Below are 26,428 nucleotides of genomic sequence, written 5' to 3'. Positions count from 1 at the left end.
CCATGCCTAAAGGACCTTCCGTACATGTGGCCTACTAAATGGAAACAAGACAATGCAATAATGTGGCCAAAATATTAATTCATAGATGCAGACGTTTGCCAGCTAATAAGGTTAGACCAATCTGTTCAAGTCAAATAGCCCAATTTTGAAATACTTGCAGAGGATGAGAGTTGAGATTAGGTTGGGAGGATGGGCAAATATTCATATCGAGACTCTGAATCTTTAAGTATGTAGCATGAAAAAGAGGCAAGATCCATTAAGGTAACAGCATCCAGGAAGCATCCAAATTCCAATATCACATTTTTATATAATTGGACATTACATTTCTTATCCAGAAAATAATAATAAAAACATACACGTCTAGACAGATAGATGGACAAAGTAAATTAGGAAATTGTTAGCACTGCGGATAACAATGTCCCATGTATATGATGAACTACCTGCTTTCAGTCAATATACTCTTTAGATATAGAGAGACCATCACAACAACAACAACAATAACATACTCAGTATTATTCCACATCGTGGGGTCTGGGGAGGGTAGTGGGTATACAAACCTTACCCCTATCTTGTGAGGATAGAGAGGTTGTTTCCAATAGACTCTCGGCTCAGGAAAGCATAAGCACCCCATTAAAGAAATATAGACAAGGGACAGTACCAAAAAGCCATATAAAAACATAATAAAAATAGCAAAATAGTAAGGTGATCAACAATGAAAGAAAACAACGGTTAGTCATAAAAACCTACTACCAACAGAAAGAGACTTTGTGCCAATAGAGAGACCATGTTGACTGAAAATTAACCACAATCAGGGATGGCGAGCGAAGAAACGCTGTCTTGGTAATCAGCAGATTAAGACCTAAATTCTAAAATTTGTATACGAAAGAAATAGATGGAGTATCCTGATTAAGATGATACAACCATTAAACTTCAGTAGGACATATTTTCAGTGTGCATACTGTTTGTACAAAATACATGTCACCAGATCAAGATATTACGAACATATAAACTGCAGCATAATTTCTGCAAATTTAGTAAGTAATACATTATTTGACATAGGTTTAAAGATCGACTGACTAAACTCCAGATGGGCTTCTCAATTAAAGGAATAATGGTGGAAGCTTCAAAGAAGAATAGTCTGCAAGCTTTGTCAATATAATTTATTGCAAGTGTAAAACAGCTCTTCTTTTCTCAAGATGATATTATTACTTTTGCAAGTGATGTTATACAACCATAACGTATGTACAAATCATCTTTTTCCACAAGAGTGACTCCCCTGCAAAACTAACAAACATAATTTCAGAGCTAGCATAAATACTACTATGTCAACACCTAGAGTTTATTGGGAACCGGTAACATAAATCAATTCTCAGGTTAGCAGTTATGAGATGATAATGCATTAGATAACTAGCAATACACGTTCATTCAAATCCACAGTTTGAATAAGCATAAACTTCAGATACCTTAAGGAATTTCCCTTTGGCCTTTCTAATTTGAAAAGCTAACTTTCCAGTAAAAATTGGATAAAAGTGACGAGTAGATAATTGTCTAATCTTCCAAAATGTTTTTCAGTAGTAGATTCAAAATTGTATGTGTTTTTGTTGAGAAAATCTATGGAAAATAAGTTTTGTGGAAAAAGAATTTCAAAACATTGGTGGGTTTTTTTGGACTGCATTTGGTAAGTTCTTGAACTGGAAATTACTTCAAGGAACATTCACTATCTGTTGATAGGTGAAAAAAGAATATTCTGTGTCCATTCTTCAGTTAGATTTAGCGAAGCCAACTTGGTAGTTTTAATTAATAACTTTTGTAATTATCGGAATAACTTCTTATGTTGTTGGAGAACACAGTTGGACATCTGTCTAACAAAAAAAAAAGTTATTCCAGCAACTACTACAATTGTCCGACAATCGTATGTAGTTGCTAGATAACTGAATAGTTGTGGAACAACTTCTGCAGTTGTTTGAAGAAATACTTGGACAATCACACAAGTTGTCCCACAATTGTTGGTAGTTATGGGACAACTAAAGAGTTGTAGGGACAAGTAATCGAGCTCTTTAGCAATTTTGAAGTTGTTTGATAAATCTATCTCCGGTAAGAACCACTGAAATATGTATCTTTATGATGTCAGTTATTGTGACCACCAATAGGGGACTAAATAATAAGAGTTAATACATGGTGAATCGGTAGAGAATCCTACTCGTTATACTTGATGTCCAAAGGGTTAAAAGACAATACCGATAGAGATGAGTGAGAATATTACGTATGATGAGCTGATTGAGATAATTATTTCTAGGTTGGGGTTAAATTGTAATATAGAGTATCTTTCCATTACAAACATGCTCGGCTTTGATGAAAAGCAAAAGGCATCTCTTTCTAAGATAAGGGATGATCGTGATTTGCGTCTTTTTGGCTAATCAAAAGAAGCTCATTCTAAGGGTATCTATGGTTGAAAAAGTGCTAGAGAAAATAAATTTCAGCCAAAGTGGAAAAACTACATTATTTAAGAGTTGTTGGGATAACTAGAGAAATTGATGAGACAATTAAAGAAAATGTTGGGCGAAGTGAAGCAGTTATTGGGCAACTCCATTAACCTTAAAATAATCATCTCAAGTAACTAATTATCCATTCAACCAAACCAGTACAAAGAACAACCCCATACACAACCAAATCCCTAAGGTGTCATTCAACATATGGTTGACTATTCTATTTTTCTCAAGTAGTTTGGGTTATGACTAGTCTTCTTGGGTTATGACTGGTCTTCTTGGGTTATGACTGGTCTTCTGGCTAAACCGGGAGTATAAGGAGATTGCCTTGCATAGCTCGGTATTATCGTCCTCTTTGGCTGGAGCCCCTCTAACTTGCATGAGAAGGAATTGATTGCCTCCATCAGGGTATTATGGATTCATAACAATTTTTGCATTCACAGCAACATAGAACCTTGGAAGTACTCATACCTAGTGTTTTGGTCACTCTAGGAGTATCTCCTCCCCTGTCAAGATCTGATGTGCATAGGAGTCTCCTCCTCCTACCCTACCAAAAGATCAGCAGCTTGGTTAGTCGATCTCCTCACAAATATCTAACATCATCTGCCCAATACAATCTCTCTCAAGACTCTCCCTACCACCAACTTTCTCCATTCTTATGGTTGTTGCTAACTCATCTTTTAATGTATCAATATTGGGGTCTGGACTATCTTTAAAGGCTAAGAGGTCGTTTGATACGAAGAATAAGGATAATAATTCTGGGATAGAATTTGAGATTGTATTTATCCCATGTTTAGTTATAGGTATTAGCTAATCCCGAGATAAATTTCACATTAAAATGGTGAGATTAGCTATCTCATAGAGAAGGTTGGATAATTAACCCTATGGGATATCCTTGTCTAACTCACTATTGTACCATACGATCCTTAAATGTCTTTAATGTATGCCTCCCTTTCACTTTGTTTGTTGGTAAAAAGAAAAAGGTGCACTTCTACATTTCACCAAAAAAAAAAAAAAATTAAAATACTCTAATGCTTTTTTTAACACAACTACTGAAGTTATGCAGCAACTTCAGTTGTTATTCCCACAACTTCAGTTGCCCAACAATTGAACTTATTGTTCCCACAACTGCATAGTTGGTCCAACAACAACTAGAGTGTTGTTTACTTAAGTAGTTGGTGCAGAACACATCTGAAGTTATCTAGCTAAGAGGATGGATCTACATTTGTCGCATAAGCGGGTTTTACCACCAACCATCTAATCATTCTTGGAATTGATCTCTTCCTTAGCCATTCGTCAAACTATTTGAATGCTTCAAATGCCCAAGACTATATTGTAATAAGTGAAATGCAGTTTAATGTACATCAATGCCCAAGTCTATATTGTAATAAGTGAAATGCAGTTTAATGTACATCAACAACAACATAAAACCAAAATAATAATTTAACTCAAAATTAAAATGGAAACACATTTTAATTACATATCGTGAACGCCCACATGAAGTTGTAAAGGTTATTATTGGGTTTTGGATGGTGTCAATTCTTTCACAAAATATTTAATGGTAAGGTCGAAGCTTATTCGACTCTCATGTATATGAAATGAATATTTTTTTATTGGACGCTACTTTTAACTAATTGGTGTCTAATTTCTTTTTTTGCACATAATATGCTGTTCAAAAACCAAACCACGCTCATTGTTACCTTTTGCTTTTTCGTAGGATACTTTACCTTCTCAATGGAGAAAACAGACTTCCTACTATATCACCCAAATTTTCACCATCTTTTCCAACCTCTACTAACAGCTGAATAAGGAGAGGAGAGAATGACATCGGAGTCCAGTCATGATAGCGAACTAATTGATGCCAAAACAAATAGGTATGCTATTGTAATCACACCAAAGCTCTTTTTCTTTACATAAGACTCTGGTTCGTGAAAAGGAAACACATGAGAGTCGCGGTGAACAGTCAAGTGAAGAAGAAAAAAAATGGTGGGATTACAACTTAGCAGTCGAATGAAGAAGAGGAGGAAGATAGAACTGTGGCTGATGACATGGGTGAGAACCAGGTTAGTGAAGAAAGAAATGAGTGTAGCAAAAATTAGCATTCAACTGAATGTTTAAAGACCATTGACATCACCAGCCGTTGCTGGATTAGATGATGATGTTTATGGTGATAATAATTCTAAAGTTACTGGATCATCAAATGGTGTTGGTGATGCTGACGGTGATCTCGAGACTCTTTCGACCCTAAATGTGTAAAGACCGTTGACATTGTAAAGTATGGATTTAAGACCAACTTGAACATGTCTCGACCTTAATGAGTCAAGGGTCACTGTGAGATCTGGCTTTGGAAATTAGTTTGTTAAGTTTAGAAAGCTTTTTCCATAGTACCGGGCCTTATTTACTTGTTATGGTTATTGTTTTTCATCTATTTTCTGGTTCTTATGTCGCTGTTATTATTTATATGGTTTCTATTGATGATACTGATGTATTGTCTCTTTTCGTTTTCTTGAGCCGAGGGTCTTTTGGAAACAACCTCTCTACTCCCTCGGGGTAGGGGTAAGGTATGCGTACTCACTACCCTCCCCAGATCCCACTTGTAGGATTTGACTGGGTTGTTGTTGTTAGTTCAGAAAGCTTTTGATCAATGAGGGTATTACAACAACAACAACAAAAAACCCAGTATAGTGGGATCTAGGGAGGGTAGTGTGTACGCAACCTTACCCCTATCTTGTGGAGATAGAGGTTTCCAATGATCAATGAGGGTATTGAGAAAGGATATTCGAAAAACGTTATTTTGATCACTTTTTAGACTTGCAAAAAAATGAAGTGCTACTGCTCTAATGAAGTTGGTGTATGTCCTTCTTCTTCACCAAGTCTTCTGTGAAAATAAAAAAGAGCTTTGGTATGATTACAATGTCATGCCTATTTGTTTTGACACCAACGAATTCGCTGTCATGTCTAAGAGCAAAAGGTGGCAATGAGCTTATTTGATTATTGCACAACATATTATGTGAAAAAGATGCAAAAAAAAAAAAGGTAGACACCGACTGGTTAAAAGTGGCGTCGAATAAAGAATTATTCGACTTATATCTCCATGGGGTCGAATAAGCTTTGACCTTACCATTAAATATCTAGTAAAAGAATTGAAACCATCCAAAATCCAATGTAACCTCTACGATTTTTTGTGGGCATTTGAAGCAAGTAATTAAAATGTTTATCCATTTTATAATTTTGAGTTAAATTCCTATTTAGATTTTATGTTATACATTAAATTGCATTTCACTTATTACAATATAGACTTGGGCATTTGAAGCCATTACAGTAGTTCAACGCAGTGTTCTGGAGAGAAAGCAGTGGAAAAAAGCGACGAGCCCTCGCTTCATCGAAGCGAGAAGCATGAAGCGAAGTGCTCGCTTTTTTCATGTGAAGTGCAATTTAATACATAAATAAAAAATATTAAATAGGCAAAAAAATGACCAAGAACTCAATAAAAATGACATATTAAGCAAATCTTTCAATTCTTAAATAAATAAGTAAATAATAGATACTAGAACTAGATAGTCAGTAATCCTTATAAGTCATAACATATTAAGTAAATGCAAAACCAAATCACGAAGGGAGCAACATCTTATTCTTCAACAAGATCTCCAAACTCTTGAAGTGTCATCACATTTGAGTAATTATATTGGTCATCATCTTCTTCATCATCGCAGGCTTCATCAATTGGGGTTCTACTTGAACTTGAAACTACTCTTTCTTTGCTACTTAAAGTACTCCCTCCCCCCCCCAAACTATAAATATTCTCCTCAACTCCACTTGCCATAGAAACATGACCAGAAGTGAGATCTTCTCCTTCATATACTTCTTCTAATTCATGATATTGGGGGGCTCCCGTTAACCATTCATTTGCTTCATCAATATTATCCAACAAAATTGGATCAATGGTATTGTGAGCTTTGCAACAACGCGCCAAATGTTCCATTATATTTAACGAATACTAGATCATTGAGTTTCTTTAGCTCAAGTCTATTACTCTTCTTAGTATGAATATGTACATAAGTTGTAGAAAGTAATTAAGACGAGTACTTAGGACAATTGAGATACACTTTAGTTTAGTAATAATCAAATTGCATCCACCATTCAATTGTAAAAGTATTATTTTAGAAGTTAATAACTTAAAAGTTGAAGCTCTAAAGAGTAAAAACAATTGAAACAACTTGCTCACATGGTGACAATTTGGTTTGGGCTCTAATGGCCGAACCTAATCCAAATATTCCATCTGCTTGCATGTATACTAAGCTCCTCCCCTATTTTGTCTTGCATCGCTTCATCTGGCACCAACCTCGCAATACATGCAAGATATCCCCCACACTTCTTTATCTAAAGTCTTCTTCTCTTCATTTATATATTTGAACTTGGGGTTCAAAATATGCCTTGTTGAATGCAAAGGTTGATGAAGTTGATCTGTCCACCTTGCATCAATGATTTCAAAAACTCTCATATTTCCTCTTATCTTTATCAAATGCCTTTTTGATAGCTTCTTTGGCCCTATCCATGGCTTCATAAATGTATCCCATTGGTGGTTTTCTCTCCCCATCCACCAAACGAAGTACAGTAAGCAAAGGATTACAAACTTTAAGTGCTTGAACAGTGTCATTCAAAAAATATGGACCAACAATATAGCTCGCAACTTCTTCCCCAAGAGCTTCCTTTGCATAGATAATCTTACTCCATCCAGTTGACATGAACAAGGTTCTCAAGTTTTTCTTTTGCAAGTAAAAACTATGCAAAGTCATGATAGCTGTTGTGAATCTTGTCTTAACCGATTTCCCCAAATTTCTTTGGTTTGTGTATCTCCTCGTTATGTTCAACAACAATGGCCTCTGACTAAAGTAAGAATGTATCTTAATCGCCTCCGCAAATACAGTAGAAAATCAAATTTCATAGTTAATAAGTGTAAACAATTAACATGAAGGTTAAAAAGGATAACTAGAACCACTCGTTCACACGTAGAATATGGGGCTAACTTGAAAATGTGACCAAACATCAAAGTTGATACAATGGGCAACACAAGGAGTCCAAAAATGTTTCAGGAACACTCCCTTCAATATGTCACCCGCTTTTTTATTCTCACTTGCGTTATCAATAACAATTTGCACAACATTTTCCTTCCCAATTTTCAATAGAGTCTTCTCAAACAAGTTGAACATTTTATTGGAATTGGTGGAAGAGTCACTAGCATCATAAGATTCAAGAAACACACTACCTCTTGGAGAATTCACCAAAACATTAATGATCACTTTCTCATTTTTTGCTGTCCACTTATCCATCATAATGGAACATCCATAAGTTTGCCATTGCACCTTATGCTCCTTGACAATCTTGTTTGTCTTCTCCCCCTCCTTTTTTAGACAAGGAATTCTTACTTCGTTATAGGTTAGGGGCTTCATTCCTGGGCCAAAACCATCTGTGTCAATATGAAAAAGAGCTCTGCATCATACATTCACCTAGCAAAAGCATCTACACAGCGCTCCCTTAAACTCTTCCTGCAAGAATTTAAATCAATAGCTTCACCTTTTCTCTTTTCATTTGGTTTTTGCGAGAAATAAAGATTGAGAGGACCTTTCACATTGCTACCCGTGGATCATCCACTTCCACTAGTTGAAATCTTTCTTTGAGATTTTGAGGAAGGCGGCCCATTGATATATCATTGGCTTCAAAGCCATCCTTATCCATTTGATTATCTCATCAATAAGATTAACCATAGATGCTCCGTGGCTCATTGGATACTCATTTTTTTTTTGCAACATACTCTCATTTCTTCCTTAACAGAATCCGAAACATTTGGACATATATTGGCATCTCTATAACCACAAATTAGATGTTTCTTGTGATGATGTATTCCACTGTTATACATATATTTTGATAAAAGATACATTGGAATTTTGTGCTACTGCCAATTTCAACTCCATACGCCCAAGCTGGATCTTTTTTTTGGCTTGATGCCACTGAATAAAAAGACAGAATTTACTACAATCACAAAAAAAGGTTAAAACAAAGAAAAAAAATAGAGCAATCAACAGAGATTAAAAAACAGAGCGGAACATAGAAAATAGAGCCAAAAAAAAGTAAAAAAAAAATAAAAAAGGAGAGAAAAAAGAGAAGACAAATGAGAAGAGGAATCGAGAGGAAGCAGGTAAAGCAGAGAAAAGCAGAAGAGGAAGAGAAGAGAAGAGAAACTTACCTTGAAAGAAGTCGCAACAATCAAGAGAAGAGGAAGAGACGTCGCAAGGCTTGCAACAGTCACTCTAAGCAGATGATTTGGAAGAAAAGTCGCGTAAGCATGTATTCGCAAAATTTTAGAATAAAACCCTAGGTAGCCGTCGACCTCGCTTAAGTGAGCTTTTCTTGCATTTTTCTTGCGCCTTGCTTCTCGTTTCTTTTCGAGAAGCGTGCGCTTTTTATCCCATGCCTCGCTTTAGGGCAGAAAAACGCAAGGGTTGCGCCTTGCCTCGCTTTTGCGCTTTAAGCGAGAAGCACTCGCTTTTAATAACACTGGTTCAACAAATGGCTAAGGATCCTTTACCTAAGAATTCAATTCCAAAAATAATTAGATAGTTGGCCATGAAATCCGCTTATGCGACAAATGTTGATCCTCTTGTCCAAACAAGAGAAGATGTAAGATATACAACTAGACAACTTCAGTTGTGTTCTACACACAATTAATTCAGTAAACAAAGTTGTTGGCACAACAAAAGTTGTTGAACCAACAAGTGTAGTTCTTGGGCAACTTAACAACTATATAGACTTAGGAACAACTTCAATAGTTGTACTAAAAATTCATATTTGTTATGATGAATATCACATTATGGTGGATGTCTACTCTTCTTCCATGATCTTTAGCTAAAATGCTTAATGACATATTCAATGACATAATTTGTATGTTCAATGGCATATTCCATGACATATTTTCTTCACTTTTTATGCCTATATAAAGGCCTTATAATAGATAGGAAAAATACACAATTGAAGAAGAAATAAGAATCTCTCTTCCTCTCTTTCTCTCTATATCTCTTAGTTTGTTTTTGCTTGTTCTATATTGTTATTTTGGGTTATATTTCATAACACGTTATCAGCACGAAACTCTAATTTTATTCTTAACTCCAGCTAAGTTGAGCCATATTTTATTGAGAATATGAAAATTCCACAGTCTTCAGTTGGACTCAAGATTAATAAAGATGATATATGTCTTTTGGATAGTGCTACAACACACACTATTTTAAAAGATAAGAGATATTTCTCTTATTTGGTAATGAAAGAAGCGAATGTTAATACAATATCCGGTAGTACAAGATTAATTGAAGGTTCTGGAAGAGCCAATTTATTACTACCAGGAGGAACAAATTTGGCTATTGATGAAGCACTATATTGTAGTAAATCTCAAAGAAACTTATTAAGTTTCAAAGATATTCGCCAAAATGGCTATCATATTGAGACTACAAATGATGAAAAGATTGAATATCTTTATATTACTACAATAACGTCCGGTAAGAAATATGTGCTTGAAATGTTACCCGCTTTTTCCTCCGGCTTATACTACACAAGTATTAGCAGGATTGAAACACATGCCGTAGTAAACAAGAAGTTTACTAATCAAGATAATTTTATTATTTGGCATGACCGGTTGGGCCATCCTGGTTCTAATATGATGCGTAAAATAATTGAGAATTCACATGGACATGCAATGAAGAATCAGAAAATTCTTCAATTTAAGGAATTCTCTTGTGCTGCATGTTCTCAAGGAAAATTAATTATTAGACCATCAACTATTAAAGTTAGGATGGAATCCCCTGCATTTCTGGAACGTATACAAGGTGATATATGTGGGCCCATTCACCCTCCATGTGGACCATTCAAATATTATATGGTTTTGATAGATGCATCTACAAGATGGTCACATGTGTGCTTACTATCAACTCGCAATATGGCATTTGCGAGATTGTTGGCTCAAATAATAAAGCTAAGAGCACAGTTTCCAGATTATGCAATTAAGACAATCCGTCTTGATAATGCTGGTGAGTTTACATCCCAAGCCTTTAATGATTATTGTATTTCAACTGGGATTACCATTGAGCATCCGGTTGCTCATGTTCATACACAAAATGGTCTAGCAGAATCATTGATCAAACGCCTCCAATTAATTGCTAGACCAATGCTTATGAGAACAAAACTTCCCATTTCAGTATGGGGTCATGCTATTTTGCACGCAGCATCACTTGTGCGGATAAGGCCCACAAGTTATCATAAAGTCTCCCCATTGCAATTGGCTTTTGGTCAGGAGCCAAATATTTCCCATCTTAGGATCTTTGGTTGTGCGATATATGTTCCAATTGCTCCACCACAACGCACAAAGATGGGTCCTCAAAGAAGGTTGGGGATATATGTTGGATATGAATCTCCTTCAATTATAAAATATCTAGAGCCGATGACTGGAGATTTATTTACGGCAAGATTTTCTGATTGTCATTTTGATGAATCAGTATATCCAACATTAGGGGGAGAAAATAAGCAGCTGAAAAAGAATATAGATTGGAATGCATTATCACTGTCTCATTTAGATACTCGAACAAATCAATGTGAACAAGAGGTTCAAAAGATTATTCATTTGCAAAATATTGCAAATCAATTGCCAGATGCATTCACTGACCTACCAAGGGTGACCAAGTCACATATTCCAGCTGCTAATGCACCAATTCGAGTTGATATCCCGACAGGACAATTAATTAAAGCAAATGAGTCTAAGCCATGCTTGAAACGTGGTAGACCAATCGGTTCTAAAGATAAAAATCCTCGAAGAAGAAAAGGAGCAAATGATCAAAGTGAACATAACACGGAGGTAGTGGCTCAAGAAGAGCCCCAAGACGTAACAAATGATAAGACCTTAGGGGAGGTCCAGGTACCTGAAAATAATGAAAATGAAGAGATATCAATAAGTTACGTCTCAACCGGGAAAAGATGGAACCGAAATAATGTTGTTATCGATAACATTTTTGCTTATAATGTTGCTGTTGAAATAATGCAACAAGATGAGGATCTTGAACCAAAATCTGTCAATGAATGTAGACAGAGAAATGATTGGCCAAAATGGAAAGACGCTATCCAGGCAGAGTTAACTTCACTTGGAAAACGTGAAGTCTTCGGACCCATAGTTCGAACACCTGAAGGCATAAAGCCAGTAGGGTATAAATGGGTTTTTGTGCGGAAACGAAATGATAAAAATGAAGTCGTTAGATATAAAGCACGACTTGTGGCACAAGGGTTTTCCCAAAGGCCTGGAATTGATTATATGGAGACATATTCTCCTGTAGTGGATGCTATCACCTTCAGGTATCTCATAAATATGGCAGTGCAAGAAAAACTTGATATGCATCTAATGGATGTTGTTACAGCCTATTTGTATGGATCATTAGACAACGAAATTTTTATGAAAGTACCTGAGGGATTTAAAGTGCCAGAAGCATATAAAAGTTTTCGAGAAACTTGTTCAATAAAGCTTCAGAAATCTTTATACGGATTGAAACAATCAGGTCGTATGTGGTACAATCGCCTGAGTGAATACCTGTTGAAAGAAGGGTACAAGAATGATCCAATTTGTCCTTGTGTCTTTATAAAAAGGTCTGGATCTGAATTTGTTATAATCGCTGTGTATGTTGATGATTTAAATATCATTGGAACTCCTGAGGAGCTTCCAAAAACAGTAGACTGTTTGAAGAAAGAATTTGAAATGAAAGATCTTGGAAAGACAAAATTTTGTCTTGGTCTACAAATTGAGTATATGAAAGATGGAATATTTGTCCATCAATCAACATATACCGAAAAGATTTTAAAGCGATTCTATATGGATAAAGCACATCCATTGAGTACCCCAATGGTTGTGAGATCACTTGATATAAAGAAAGATCCATTCCGACCTCATGAAAATGATGAAGAGCTTCTTGGTGCCGAAGTACCATATCTTAGTGCAATTGGGGCATTAATGTATCTTGCCAATAATTCCCGACCAGATATAGCTTTCTCAGTAAGTTTATTGGCAAGATTTAGTACTTCGCCAACACAAAGACACTGGAATGGTATTAAACATATATTCAGATACCTCCAAGGGACCATTGATATGGGTTTATTTTATTCAAACGAATCCAAGCCATCATTGATTGGTTATGCAGATGCAGGATATTTGTCTGATCCACACAAAGGTCGATCTCAGACAGGCTATTTATTTACAAGTGGAGGTACAGCCATATCATGGCGTTCGACAAAACAAACTATGGTTGCTACTTCTTCAAATCATGCAGAGATAATAGCCATTCACGAAGCAAGTCGAGAATGCGTTTGGTTAAGATCTATAACTCAACACATTCAGCAAACATGTGGTTTTTCTTCGAAAGAGAATATTCCAACAATATTGTATGAAGACAATGCTGCATGCATAGCTCAATTGAAAGGAGGATATATCAAAGGAGATAGAACAAAACACATTTCACCAAAATTCTTTTTCACTCATGATCTTCAGAAGAATGGTGAAATAGATGTACAACAAGTTCGTTCAAGTGATAATTTGGCTGATCTGTTCACTAAGGCATTACCAACCTCAATATTTGAAAAGCTGATATATAAGATTGGAATGCGTCGTCTTCGAGACATTAAGTGATTTTTCATCAGGGGGAGTAACTACACGCTGCACTCTTTTCCTTAACCAAGGTTTTGTCCCACTGGGTTTTCCTGGTAAGGTTTTTAATGAGGCAGCAAGCAATGCATATTATAAATAACTATGTACATCCCAATATTTTTTTAGAGAGTTTTTAACAAGGCACATTATCTATGGACATCCAAGGGGGAGTGTTATGATGAATATCACATTATGGTGGATGTCTACTCTTCTTCCATGATCTTTAGCTAAAATGCTTAATGACATATTCAATGACATAATTTGTATGTTCAATGACATATTCCATGACATATTTTCTTCACTTTTTATGCCTATATAAAGGCCTTGTAATAGATAGGAAAAATACACAATTGAAGAAGAAATAAGAATCTCTCTTCCTCTCTTTCTCTCTATATCTCTTAGTTTGTTTTTGCTTGTTCTATATTGTTATTTTGGGTTATATTTCATAACAATATTAGTATTTTTATTAATTTGTTTTAAAAATGCAGAAGATTATGCACCCCTTTTTTCCCCAACAAGCGGAGAGAAGGGGGAAACTTACATTCAAGACATTGAGCACTTTGAAGATAGCTCGGACCCCAAAATTGATGCTTTGAAAGATAAGTTGGTCATGGTAACAACCATAAGAATGAAGAAAGTTGGTAGTGGAGAGTCTTTAGAGAGTTGGTCATGTTGAGAGAGATGGTGTTGGGCAAAATGATGTTAGATATTGGCGAGAAGAGAGCTACTAGTCCATGTGGACTTTGATATTTGCAGTTATGTTGGAAGGGTAAGAGGAGGAGATTCCTATGCAGTTGATATTGGTAGGGAAGGAGATTCATCTGGAGTGACCAAAATGGCAAATTTGGGTACCTCCAAGGTTCCCTGGTGACGTGAAAGCAAAAAATGTTATGATAAGCATAATGCCCTAACGGAGGCAATGAATTCCTTGTCAAGCAAGTTGGAGGGGCTCCTGCCTATGAGCACTATAATACTGAGGTATGCAAGACAATTTCCTTGTACTCCTGGGTTCGTAAGAAAACTGACCATGAGTATCAAGACTAAGAATGCTAGGGCAAAGAGGATTGGCCATCCTCGAATTGTGGCCCAAACTACTCAAGAAAAGCGGGATGTTCAACCATATACTAAATGGCACTTCCAAAATTTAGTTGTGCATGAGGTTGTTTTTTGTACTGGTTTGGTTTAATGGACAATTAGTTACTTAAGATAGTTACTTTTGAGTTAATAGACAATTAGTTACTGTGTAGGTTTATCAACTAGATGTGTATATATTGATTTTTCATTCTACTTTCTTCTCTTTACACTCTCACCATACATTAGGTCTATAAAAATAGTAAAAATAGTTTTGTTCCGGGAACAATTGTTTTAGTTGTCCCAACAACTACTTTAATTACTACGACAATTTATGTAGTTGCTTAACAACTACTTCAGTTGTCCCATCAACTGCTTCAGTTGTTCCAGCAATTTTTCTAGTTGTCCCAAGTACATCAATTGTTCGATCAATTTTTGTAGTTGTCCCAACAATTCTTAACTAATTCATAGAATCGGTGTCATTACGTTTATTCTTAATAATTCATAGAATAGCTCTAGGTGATCATCAATTGTCATCAAATTACTTCATTTATGTGTAATAATTGATAGAATCACTCGATCGATCTTCAATTGTTATTGAATCACTACCTTTATCCTTAATAATAATAGAATCACTCTATCAATCTTCAATTATAACTGAACCATTATGTTTATCTTTACTAATAATATAATTCATAGTATGGCTCAATTTTTTGAGCAATTAAACAGTATGTTGTTTTCTTTCTAGCCATAGTATGGCTCAATTTATCATCAATTTTCATTAAATTTATCGTTATAGGATATAGATTCATCAAACAGCTTGAAAATTACTAAATAACTTGATTACTTATCGCTAGATTTGCTACAACTCTTTAGTTGTCTCACAACTACCAACAACTGTCTCACAACTTTAGTAGTTATATGGACAACTTCTGTAATTGCCCAACTATTTCTTCCAACAACTACAGAAGTTGTTCCATAACTGCAATAGTTGTCCAGCAACTGTTGTCAGACAACTGTATTAGTTGTTGCGAGAACTTTTGTATTTGTCAGACATATGTTCAATTATTTCTTCCAACTTCAAAAGTTGTTCAGACAACTAAGAAAGTTGTTGAAGATATCCAACTGTTTCTTCGAACAACTTCAGTAGTTGTTCCGACAACTACGAAAGTTGTTGGCTAAAACTACGAAGTTGGTTTCACTAATTCACTCCAGCTAAAAAATGGACACAAATTTATCTTTTTTCACTTACCAATAGACAATAAATGGTCCTCTAAAGTAATTCCCAACTCAAGAACTAACCAAATACAGTCCAAAAAAGACCCAACAATATTTTGAAACTCTTTTACAACAAAAATTATTCTCCACAAATCTACTCAACAAAAACACACATGCAATTGCAAATATACTATTGAAAAACATTTTGGGAGACTAGACTCCTAAAGAAGAGCAGGAGGAGGATAGGAGAAGGAGCAGCACTGGTGGCTATGAGCAATGAGAAGAAGAAGGCTGCGAAGGGTTTTTGCCTTTTTTGTTAATTTTTAATTATTTTGAGGTAATAAATATAGAGGCCAAAGTGTAAAAAAAAAGTTTGAGGGTTACTGAAAGAAGGTTCCTAATGAGTTTCAACCTCCATAACACTAATTACCTACTTGTCACTCCCACCCAATTTTTAAAACTTGAAGGACCCTCACTCAATTGCCAAACTCTTTTGTCATTTTCAATTAAAAGCCCCAAGCCAAACTACAATGAATTACATTTGAAACATCATTATGCATACATGATACTTTACCCACTTAGAATGTTCTTTATGGGACTCAATCAATTGGGTATTGGCAGGACAATTCATCTGATATACAATCTGTTTTTGTTTTGTGTAGAGCAGTGCGGTTGAAGTTCTAGCAATGAGACACAGCCAACCGGCCAAGCAACACATGAAACTGCAAGTTCACCCAAATAATCTAGCATGAAAGGAAACAACAAGCAGCTGACGGAAGATTCAATTTGACCCCTTGAGTGGCTAAAAGGAGAAACCCTCCAGTATATTTATGCCAATATTTTGTAAGGAGAAGCATTAAATGCCACTAAAACAATTATGAAGAAACTATAAAAAAAGGGCAACACGGTGCACAAGGCATCTCGCGTTCACGCGGTCCGAGGAAGGGTTGCACCCCAAGGATAATATGATGTAAACAACCTACCCTAATGCAAGCATTAGTGGCTTCTTCCATGGCTCGAACCTATGACCTATAGGTCACACGGCACAACTTTATCGTTGCTCCAAAGCTCCCCTTCGATAAAGAAACTATACGAGAAGTTAACAAATTAAGATTTGTATCTAAAAGACCTAGTATGTTTATAGCATGTGCAGAATTAGAACTTGCATACCTTGAAATTAAACAATATTCGAAAGAGATGAATATCATACCAAGTTTTCAAAAGCTTCATTGTTGAGAAACTGCATTACACCGGTGTTCATAATATCCCTCAAAGGAACTTAATAATTTTATTATGTATTCATAGACCTTAATCCCCTCCAAGTAAACAGTATCCTTGAGGAACTGCCAGGAGAACAAATGATTGGCATCAGAGAGAAACAAGTGTTTATCGACTTGTCATAAATAGAAGCAGCGACAAACCTCATTGTGGTCATGCAGTAATATGGGGGTGTTCTTCATAGGGGAGAAACCAAAGGTGGGAATTCCCAGTCGTCTCATGAATCGAGCATCAGTTGTCGATGCTAATATTTCAGGCTTGGAGAGTTTTCCCCCAGCTCTAGTAACAGCTTCATTAAAAACAGACCACCAAGGGTTGGAGTCGGAAGTGAGTGTCATCAAAGGACATCCCATGTTGTCCCTCAGGAATCCTTTCTCGGTTATCTGCCATATTACAAGAAGCCTGAGAATCAGAAAACCAAAAGTACACCATCTTGTCCATTTTTTGTGTTTAGTATACAAATAAAATATCACCCAAATGCAAACTTCTTAAAAACTGGTGTGTAACGCATAAGAATGGGAATGGGGAAAAAACATAAGCTTCATCTACCAAACCACGAACCCCAACTATTATTTACATTGGAAATGATGTCTCTACTCAAAATTAACTGATATACTATCTATTTAGAGTTGTCCCACAAGCAAACGTTTCTTTTAAATAAACACAGCTGTCCAGCGGAATGACTATAGATGATTCATATTGATGCATAATTGATTGATTGATAAATAGAGTTGTCCCAATTGTGACAACTTCCTAAAAGAAAAAGTTTTTCATTACACGATCCGGCACTTTTTGATATCATACGATCAGAAAGGTATAATGGCGCTCAATTTAAAGAGAGCAATCTTGGAACAGCTTCAGAAATACAAGAATCAGACAATCGGAGCTAAACATGTAATCTTAAACTCTTAGTTATCTCTGGATTTCCAGTCAGATTAATCCTGCTTTGTGATTTCCAACCAAACCTTTCTTCTCTGATCCTTCCTCTTCCCAAAACCCTCTCTCTTCTTAACATGTCTCCCACAGCAGAAACACTTTTACTTGTCATCTTTAAGTCCAGATTGGCAAAATGTAATTGATCATATAGTAGCAGCTATGACGACGTGGAGTGTCATCAATTTAAAACTAGTGTAAAATCCATTTTAGATGGAAAAGAATGCCTTCTTCTCAGCTGGGGAAAAATCATATGAAATCATTGGGGAAAAAAGGGAATGTCAATCCACGTGGTTTGAATGGATGCAAAGAAGGAATTCTTTGTTAGTAGAATTAGAGTTGAAAGCAACAGATTTTTGTGGATCTGCAAAAGTATTGATGAAAGCATCTGAAGAACCAGAGAGATCTCCTTTGGAAATAGAGCAAATGGGAACAACTATATGAACGTTACATCATCCAAAACTACAATGAATGTGGAGGATTCAGTAGAAACACTATATTAGAAAGGAGGACAAGATTGATCATAATCAAACCCCGGAGCAGACCATTGCCAACAAATTGATGAAATTCAAGAAGGAATTTCTTCTTCAATATAACCTTCCCCTATTATCACTTCAGAATCTTGTTCATTGTCGGATTCATGTCGATTCAGATTGATATTTGGGTATTGTATTACCTCTTTCTTTTTCTCCCTCTTATCAGTCCAGAAATTATCCAGAAAAAGCCACACTGAATAGATGGTAGGAAACAAGTTCAGCAGTGCAAAAACATTCAACAGGCGGAACCCCTTTGTAGACGTGAACAAGCAATCTCTAAAATCAAGAAAAGACTTTCTAGCAAAGTGTGGGCAATTTGGTGAACTGGTGGCAGAAGGAACAAGAAAACATAGTAGAGCAATGGATACAATCAAATAGGAACATCTACGGGACAAGCGTTTCTTACTTCTGTTCAAGTTCCCGTCGGAAACAGTTTAAGGACCTCAAGCTTCACTTGAACTAGTGGTCTACAACCACCACTTGCCACACTTAGCTCCCGTTTGGACATAGATTTTTTTTACTTTTAGTCAAAGAAAATTTTGAAAACATTGCCTGTTCATGGAATTTGATCAGTTCTTGAAAAAAATTTATAAAGTTTCCAAAACTGGTTTGGATCAGTTTTTGGGCGAAATTTTTTCTTCCACTCACAAAACTTCATCCTTTTTATATGTAAAAAGTAAAATACATGTCCAAACACAACTTCAACTTCCAAATACTATTTTTCAACACAACTTCAAAAAAAAAAAAAAAAAAAAAAATCAACCAAATCTTTGTCCAAAGGCTTACTTAGTATCTAGTCCATTACTCCATATCATATTGTGTCAACACAACCCATTATGTTTCCCCGCGCATACATCATTTTCCAACTCTTTCATATATTGGACCATGCCAAGAAGTCACTGGGAGTATGCTCTACAGATTTACTGAGACAGTGGCCTCAAGTTGTGATCCCTCTGACTGACCAGACATAGTGGATTCCTTTTTGTTCATTTGCCAGCTCTGCACTTTGTCTCTTCTGCTGCTTTTCCACTTCATTCTTCTCAGATTCAATCTTCTGAATTGCTTGCTTGAGTCTTTGCTTGACTCTTTGCCCTTGTCTAATCTTCTCTAAGTTAGGTAGTCGCTATTAGTTGGTTCAGCTTCTCTTACCCCTTGTTGACAACCCGCTGGTCTTTGACAATATTAACCTTAGGCTTGATCATCTTCCTCAGCTTCTCTTGAATCTTATCAGTGACAAAGATACAGAGACCTGAGACTCCTTTGTAGATGTTGATATCCAATAAGCACTTCTAGTTTAGACCCAATCTTGCATAAATGGAGACTTGGGAGGACAGGAACTTTCTTGCTTTTCTTGTTTGGACGGCAGTTCTTGTCAGCAGTGATGTTCTTTCAAATGATAGAGTTTCTTCGTGAAGCATGGTTCGTTCCTGTCCGCCTGGTTCCACTGATTCTTTTAAGGTGGTGTTCTGCACTTGCGACCCCTTTGGAGATATCGGTCTCTTCTGTGAAGCTGCCACACGAGCACATCTTGCTGAGAATTGGGAGCAGTATTGGTAATGGCTACCATATTATCAAATACTGGCAAGAAAGTATCAACACCAGTCACCATATGTTAAATAGAATGAACATGCATCATCATTGATTGCTTTTCAGCTAGCATCGCGAAAGACGACGCGGTTATTGCTAATATGAGTTTCGCTTGCAATACTGCCTGTTCTTCGATTCTTCAACTGATGGATGTTTGGATGATTCTGGAAGTCTGATCTGCTTATCCTTAAGAAAATAGTCAAACATCAAGTTAGCTTTAGAAGTATCAATCATGTAGCTTTCTTTGTTCTCAATCTTCACCAACTCCTTAGCTTTTCACAACTTGAGAGCAAAACAAGAATATGGTTTTTCTCATATGTTTCGACAGCATGAACCTAAGCAGACTACTTCTCCTCATAATCAGTAGGCTTGGCCAGTCCACTTAATTTATGATGGACACGAGATAAGGACCTTTTCCTCTGCTGGCTCTTCATTGCTTCTCGCCAAGAATGAATTGCTACACCTTTGTAGCTTTGGTGACCAGCTAAGTAAGAGCCACGAACTCCTACGCTATGAGTATTTCTTTGAACCCAGGGATGAAAGTTGGCAACATATAATGCATACTGAGATTCCGGGAATTGTATGTTGCATCTAGTGCGCATCTTCTGATATCTCTCCAGGAAAGCAACAACAGATTCATCAACCTACTGTAATAACCAGTCATGGAACATTCTCTCCATGTCAGCCCACCTTTGAGCTGATTTGGTAGGCAACGAAAAGTACTAGGCAAAGATGGTTTTTGTCCACAACAAGGGGAAGAGCATATTATGCCCTTATTTATGTGCAACCTCCCCCCGCATTCAGCAATAAATGCCGATGCGATCTTCGGTAGATGTTTTATCTTCTCAGGAAAAAAATGACAAATCTTGGATGTTTGAAACCTCTTGGAAGAGGCACATCCGTCAATCCAGTAAGAACAGGTACAGAAATTTGTCTACTGGCTTCAAGTTAATTCCAAAATGTATCATCATTTTGACCGGTGCACTTAGAATGTAGAGTTGTAAAATTGCTGGCTCATCTGCTCAGATGCAGGATTTGGCATAAAGGTTGCCGAAGGCTGGGTTGGTCATGGTTATGCATTGGCTTGCCAGGCCAGCGTGGGTAGAAATATGGCTGATTTGGAACAACCCGTGTCTGCTTTCCTAAGTGATTTTCTGATATAGGCAAATCCCAAGTACGGATGATGTTTGACACGTTATTAAAGATCTGCTGATAAAGGAAACCTCCGACTTATGGATCTGAAAGAAAAGGGGTTGTAGGTAAGGCAAAATTACCTGTTGAATTAGTAAGCTTCTTAGCCAAGTTGACTTGACTGAACTGAAGATTAGATTGTGACACTGGGTAACTGTTTCCATATAAAAAGTATAGTCAGTAGGAGCTAACAATGCTTAATTTGCCATCTAAGCCGCGAAACTTGATGGAATCAATCGCCCTCCCCGACATTCATGTTCCCCTGCTAAGGAGTCATCCTGAACCGAGGCCTTGGTAGGTCTAAACCGATTGGTAATTAAAGTTGGTCATAGATTGATCTTCCTGTTGTCTTGCCACCATAAGCATTTAGTCTCGAGAAAAGTGGACCTCAATTTGCACTACAGGTTTCTACTTTACCAATAGGTTGGGGGAACTAGTGAATCATGTCATTAATATATGTTAAGAATATCGATCTTCGACCTAACTCAACCCCAAAAGTTAGCTTATAAGTTGAGGATTGCCCAAGATCATATAAGGAGATTCATTTTTTAATTCCCAACAAATGTTGGACTCAACACACCTTGTGCGACCAGTACTGTACATCTGGAACGAGAACAATATAAGATGGGGGCCCAACATCCGGTTAACAATGAATTGAGATAAACCTAGCTCGGATACCATTTTAAGAAAATGGACCTTCAGCCTAACTCAACTTTAAAAGTTAGCTCATGAGATGAAGATTGCCTAAGATCATATAAAGAGAACCATTTTTTAATTCCCACCTTATGTAGGACTCAACAATATCCATGTCGATTTCTCTTGTATGAATTATGTGTTTATTATCATGGGAGGTGAACCAAAATATCCTTCATTTGGAACCATGATAGGTTGATGTCGGTTGGAGGAGCTTATGCCAATGTAGTTGTACCTTGCAATTTATCATATGTTTGAGTGGGAGAACCATGAGTTACAGTCCTTTTTCCCGGGATGTTTCCCTATGCTGAGAAGATTCTTGCCCCCATTATAGTTCATGCACAAGTGAAATCAAATCCTAAAAGAGTAAGCTTTGAAAACTATAGAAAAAAGAGCATACCAAAAAATATTGTTGGCTTAAACTAAGTTGCTCGGACTCTTCACTTTTGGTGCCGCACCCGTATCAACACGACATGGGTGTGGGTGTGGGATGTGGAATCCAAAGCGGATCTGATCAATCGATTTTGGGTACTTTGACCAAAATCGATGGAGAAATTTGCAATAGATACAATGATTTCTGAAATCAAAATAAAAGTTAGAGTGAAATTGAAGGAAATGGTGTATGAAGAAATTTATATGTCCGGCATTCTCCTTTTATCTTCTCAGAATACATTATAAGGTTTCCACATAATGTCTCGTAAGTAGGACATATTTTTATAACTCTATTTTTAGACATTTGAATTATTTTTAGCCGAATTCCCGCACCCGTAATTGGATTCGTACCCCGGATCTTAAAATTTAGATCATGAAGGATCTGACCTCTAGATTTGCACCCGTATTGGATACCTGCACCCGAGTCCGAGCAATTTAGGGCTTAAAAAATAAACGGATTTCTCGAGCTAGATGAACAATGGAAGCCGAATTTGCCAAGCAATGATCCCCAAAATGGAAGTCAAACGAGTAACGTTGAGGAGGGGATTTTGCCATTTGCCAATCATATAAAAGAGGAACTTCGCTAAGATTAATCTAAGAAGAAGACATCTACCTTATCAACCAAAAAAGAAAAGGAAACATCTACTGACATTGTAAGAAAAGCTGTAAGAAAAAAAGAAGAGATGATTAAAGGAATTTGAAGGAAATGAATATAAGTTTATTAATTGCTGTAATGATTGTGATGATGTCCATCCATGCATAGAAAGACCCTGCTTATACATATAAGGCCGAGCATAACTTCCTAATCGTGCATTTTATTTTTATCTCTAAAATCTAGGCACGATCTTGATGATGCAAGAGTGGTTTACTGCTCATTCGGTTGTTCTCATTGCATGTGCACTAACCTTATTGTCCCATGTTCAATCAGCGTAGCGTTGTTTAGTATTCTACGAGAAAATAGTTACTTAACTGAGTCATTACATGATAAACCTTGTACAACTTGGTTGACAAATAAACTCCTTTGATTATTTCGAGAAGTGGAAGCTTGATTCTTCAGGTTTTGAGCTGATGGATATGTCATATAATCAGTTACTCCTTGGATTTGATCCACTTTTTGTAGACATCCAGCTTGCTTCCCTTAGTAGGCTTTGGCCATAGATACAAAAAAAAAATGAAAAAGATTTTTTGAAATTGAGTTAAAAAATTGTATTTGGAAGTTGAAGTTGTGTTTCGATAACTTTAAAAAAGTTCATATTTTGTTGGAGGAGAAAATTGATTTTTTGAAAAATCTTGAAACTTTTTTACCACTTTTTGATTTTTCTAAAACTTTTTTTTCAAAAAATCTCCAAATTTTGGTGTTAACAACAGTCAATCTGCTGCTATGTCTTTGTAAGATTTCTATTTGCCACCTTCAAATGGATATCGATAGTTCAAAGAGCAGGGAGAGCTTCTTTCTGGAAATTTATTGAGAAGAGACTAAAGCACCCGCTAAAGTCACCCACTTATAATATTCCATTTTATTCAGAATGTTGAAATTGGCCTTCTTTGGTCTCATAAAATCCTCTAAAGGACATTGTAATTAGTACGCTCCTAAACCAAAGCATTGAAGCTATTCCTTTTCTAAGAGAAATGACATACAACAACAACAACCCAGTGTAAACCCACAAGTGGGGTCTGGGGAGCGTAATATGTACGCAGACCTTACCTCTATCCCGAGGGGCAGAGAGGCTGTTTCCAGGAGACCCTCGGCTCAAAGAGGCAACAAGAGACACTATATTAGTACTATCAATAGACTCATAATAAAACAACATAAAGTACCATAAAATCCATAACATAACATAAATACCATAAATCCTTTTTTGGAACACAGCAGCATCAAATTACCTAAATCCTTGAGAAGTGAGAACCACTAATAGTCCGTTGATTCATGAAACTACTTCCTTTGATTCACTGCACAAGATAGTCTTGTGATATCTCTCGCTCTCATTGCCTAATTTTCCCTCTTTTTTGGAGTTCACTAATGAGTTTTGTCTCTTCAATTAAGGCAACAACAGAAACCTACTTGCTGATATTACCAACTTATTTAAACTGCTATTCAAATATTTCAGTATACTATTGATATACCTCAAAATTTTCCGAACAGTTCTGGAAAGATAGGAGCACTATCATTTTTAATCTAAAGCCGAAAGATATGCTAAGGTCTGCAAACTAACAACGATAAGCACAAAGAAAAAGTAACTATTCACCTCATATGTCATGTTCCTCCAAGCTGGTGCCCATTGCTCTTCAATTATCTTCCTCATAATTTGTGGATCAGCCGTTGGTGGCATCCTAATATCAAATCCTGCCTCAGCTTCAGAGGGTTGCATGTTCATTACAAATCCCTGTGCAAGCAAATCAGAAGGCCTCCATAAATCATAAATCCTAATTAAAGAACAAAAATATAAGCAGAACCATAAACAACTAGGAAATATAAGCCCAGTAAACCATAAGCCAATGTTGCCTAATACATAGAAAGCTGTTAATGGAACAGGAACAAGTTCATAATTCGTAACTTAAACTTAAAAGTTATTCCCTATTGGTAGGTTTCTCTAGATCATACTTCAATATACTTTAGAAACCTCAAAATCTTTTAAGCTAAACAGAACTTGAAAGACTAATCACCAAGAAACTATTATTGGCATCACATACTTCTTAATTGAATTGGAAAGAGAAACAATAATAATTCGGATGACTACATTTAGCATTCCGAATTACTACAGTATCATTTCCCAAATGACAGTAGGCTTTAAGATATGGGCTCGGCAGAACAAAGTAACTTTGGCCCAAACTCTGTAATAAGAAATGCACTAAATATGTACAAAAATTAGCTCAGAACACAGCACTTGAGATTGCTGTCCTAGAATCCAGAACCCATAAAATTCAAATCTTAGATCCCCCCTCATAGACCCCATTCAACAGGAGCTTGAAAAACAACACAACTCAAAAGATCAAACTCAATCGAAAATTCAAAAACTCACAGTTGGGGAAGGAATTCCAGCCTTGAGAAACACTGGATTCACAGAAATGACTTCAGAATTAGCAGCCAATCCAGCCTTGACTATATCAAACTTAGACTCCCTAAACTTAGTAATAACCTCAATACTCTTCATCAAATTCTCCATAGCAGTATTATCATACAATCTAGAGCCGTGTCCAGGTGTTCCAACAGCCTTAATCACCATATGCCAAGGTGTCCTATCAGCATAAAACACCCTAAACTCATCATTAGTTGAAGCCTGTCCCTCATCCATCACAAACCCAACATTTAACTCTTTAAACTCTTTAGTCTCCACAAACTTCCCCATCCCATCAAACCCACCCACCTCCTCCTCGGGCACGTATAAAATATGAACATTTCTTAAAGGTTTAAACTCGGGATCTTTGCTCTGTATCGCTTTGATTGCCTCCAAATACTGCATGCCAATACACTTATCGTCCTGGGCCCCACGTGCAAAGATTCTTCCATCGGAAGTTTTATGAGCCGAAAAGGGTGGGTGGGTCCACTTTTCGGGCTCGGCGGGGACGGAGTCGAGATGGGAGTTGAAAAGAATGGAGGGGAGTGAAGGGTTGGAGGTACCGGGCCAGGTTAATAATAGGAGGGGTATGGTGGGGGTTAGGTGCAGAACTTTGGAGTGGAGGTTTGGGATAGAGTTGGCGAAGTTGATGAGGTAAGTGATGGGAGAAGTGTAGTTTGGATTAGGGTGGGCAGTGTTGATTCTGAGGTAATTTTGGAAACGGGAAATGGGTGTGTCTGATTCGGAGGCAGAGATAGCGGAGAGTGAGAGGAAGAACAAGAGGAGTGGGATACGTTGGAGGGGATTGAACATGGTGAATGCCTCTCTGATAGAAGAGCTTTGAGTGTTATGTTGAGGGGATCTATATTTTGAGACTTTTAAAAACTGAGAGGTCGTTTGGTAGGGTATCCATTAGCTATTACTAATGCTTTGTTTGGTACACTTTTTCAACCTATGTATAACTAATAAAAGCATTAGTTATTCACTCTATTTAGTATTATCTTATGCATAGAAAACCGTGGCATTAGCTATACAAAGGCTATTAATGCATGCATTAGTATGGTTAAAGATAAAATTATCCTTAAAGTCCCTTAAGTTAAAGAATATGGATGACATTTTTGTAAACAATTAAATTTCTTAAAAATTATGCAATGCATTTTAATTTTTAATACACCACACCAAACAATGCATAAGAAATAATCTCTGTATAACTAATGTTTG

General features: G+C 36.6%; 2 protein-coding genes across 5 annotated transcripts; both read right to left on the bottom strand.

Moving 5' to 3' along the window:
- Positions 1–906: 906 nt before the first annotated feature.
- Positions 907–26,067, bottom strand: LOC104224953 (uncharacterized). Of its 4 annotated transcripts, none has more exons than XR_710467.2 (5): positions 25,172–26,067; positions 24,398–24,535; positions 16,923–17,162; positions 16,672–16,844; positions 907–1,284 (listed from the first exon to the last, which is right to left on the bottom strand). XR_710467.2 is itself a non-coding variant. In XM_009776694.2 (5 exons), exons 1-4 carry the CDS (start codon positions 26,018–26,020, stop codon positions 16,728–16,730), a joined length of 1,344 nt encoding a protein of 447 aa, XP_009774996.1. In that variant the 5' UTR covers positions 26,021–26,067; the 3' UTR covers positions 907–1,284; positions 16,712–16,727. The 4 variants fall into 4 exon arrangements, 2 of the variants coding, with proteins under 2 accessions (XP_009774996.1, XP_009774989.1); XR_710468.2 differs by having other exon boundaries at positions 907–1,276; XM_009776694.2 differs by having other exon boundaries at positions 16,712–16,844.
- LOC104224968 (uncharacterized) lies at positions 6,974–8,222 on the bottom strand. Its single transcript, XM_009776707.1, has 3 exons — positions 8,116–8,222; positions 7,514–7,976; positions 6,974–7,399 (listed from the first exon to the last, which is right to left on the bottom strand). Exons 1-3 carry the CDS (start codon positions 8,220–8,222, stop codon positions 6,974–6,976), a joined length of 996 nt encoding a protein of 331 aa, XP_009775009.1.
- Positions 26,068–26,428: the final 361 nt, after the last annotated feature.

This window comes from Nicotiana sylvestris, chromosome 4 (assembly GCF_000393655.2).
Source record: "Nicotiana sylvestris chromosome 4, ASM39365v2, whole genome shotgun sequence".
In the NCBI taxonomy this organism is placed as follows: domain Eukaryota; kingdom Viridiplantae; phylum Streptophyta; class Magnoliopsida; order Solanales; family Solanaceae; genus Nicotiana; species Nicotiana sylvestris.
This window is presented reverse-complemented; position numbering and strand designations above follow the sequence as displayed.

Coding starts and splice junctions, on each gene's coding strand:
- LOC104224968 (XM_009776707.1), bottom strand. CDS start 8,222: ATGGATAAGGATGGCTTTGAAGCCAATGATATATCAATGGGCCGCCTT. Junction 7,977..8,115: donor GATGATCCACGGGTAGCAAT/GTGAAAGGTCCT, acceptor TGTATGATGCAG/AGCTCTTTTTCATATTGACA. Junction 7,400..7,513: donor ATGTTTGGTCACATTTTCAA/GTTAGCCCCATA, acceptor GTATTTGCGGAG/GCGATTAAGATACATTCTTA.
- LOC104224953 (XM_009776694.2), bottom strand. CDS start 26,020: ATGTTCAATCCCCTCCAACGTATCCCACTCCTCTTGTTCTTCCTCTCA. Junction 17,163..24,397: donor GGAGGAACATGACATATGAG/GTGAATAGTTAC, acceptor GTAATATGGCAG/ATAACCGAGAAAGGATTCCT. Junction 16,845..16,922: donor TACTGCATGACCACAATGAG/GTTTGTCGCTGC, acceptor TTCTCCTGGCAG/TTCCTCAAGGATACTGTTTA.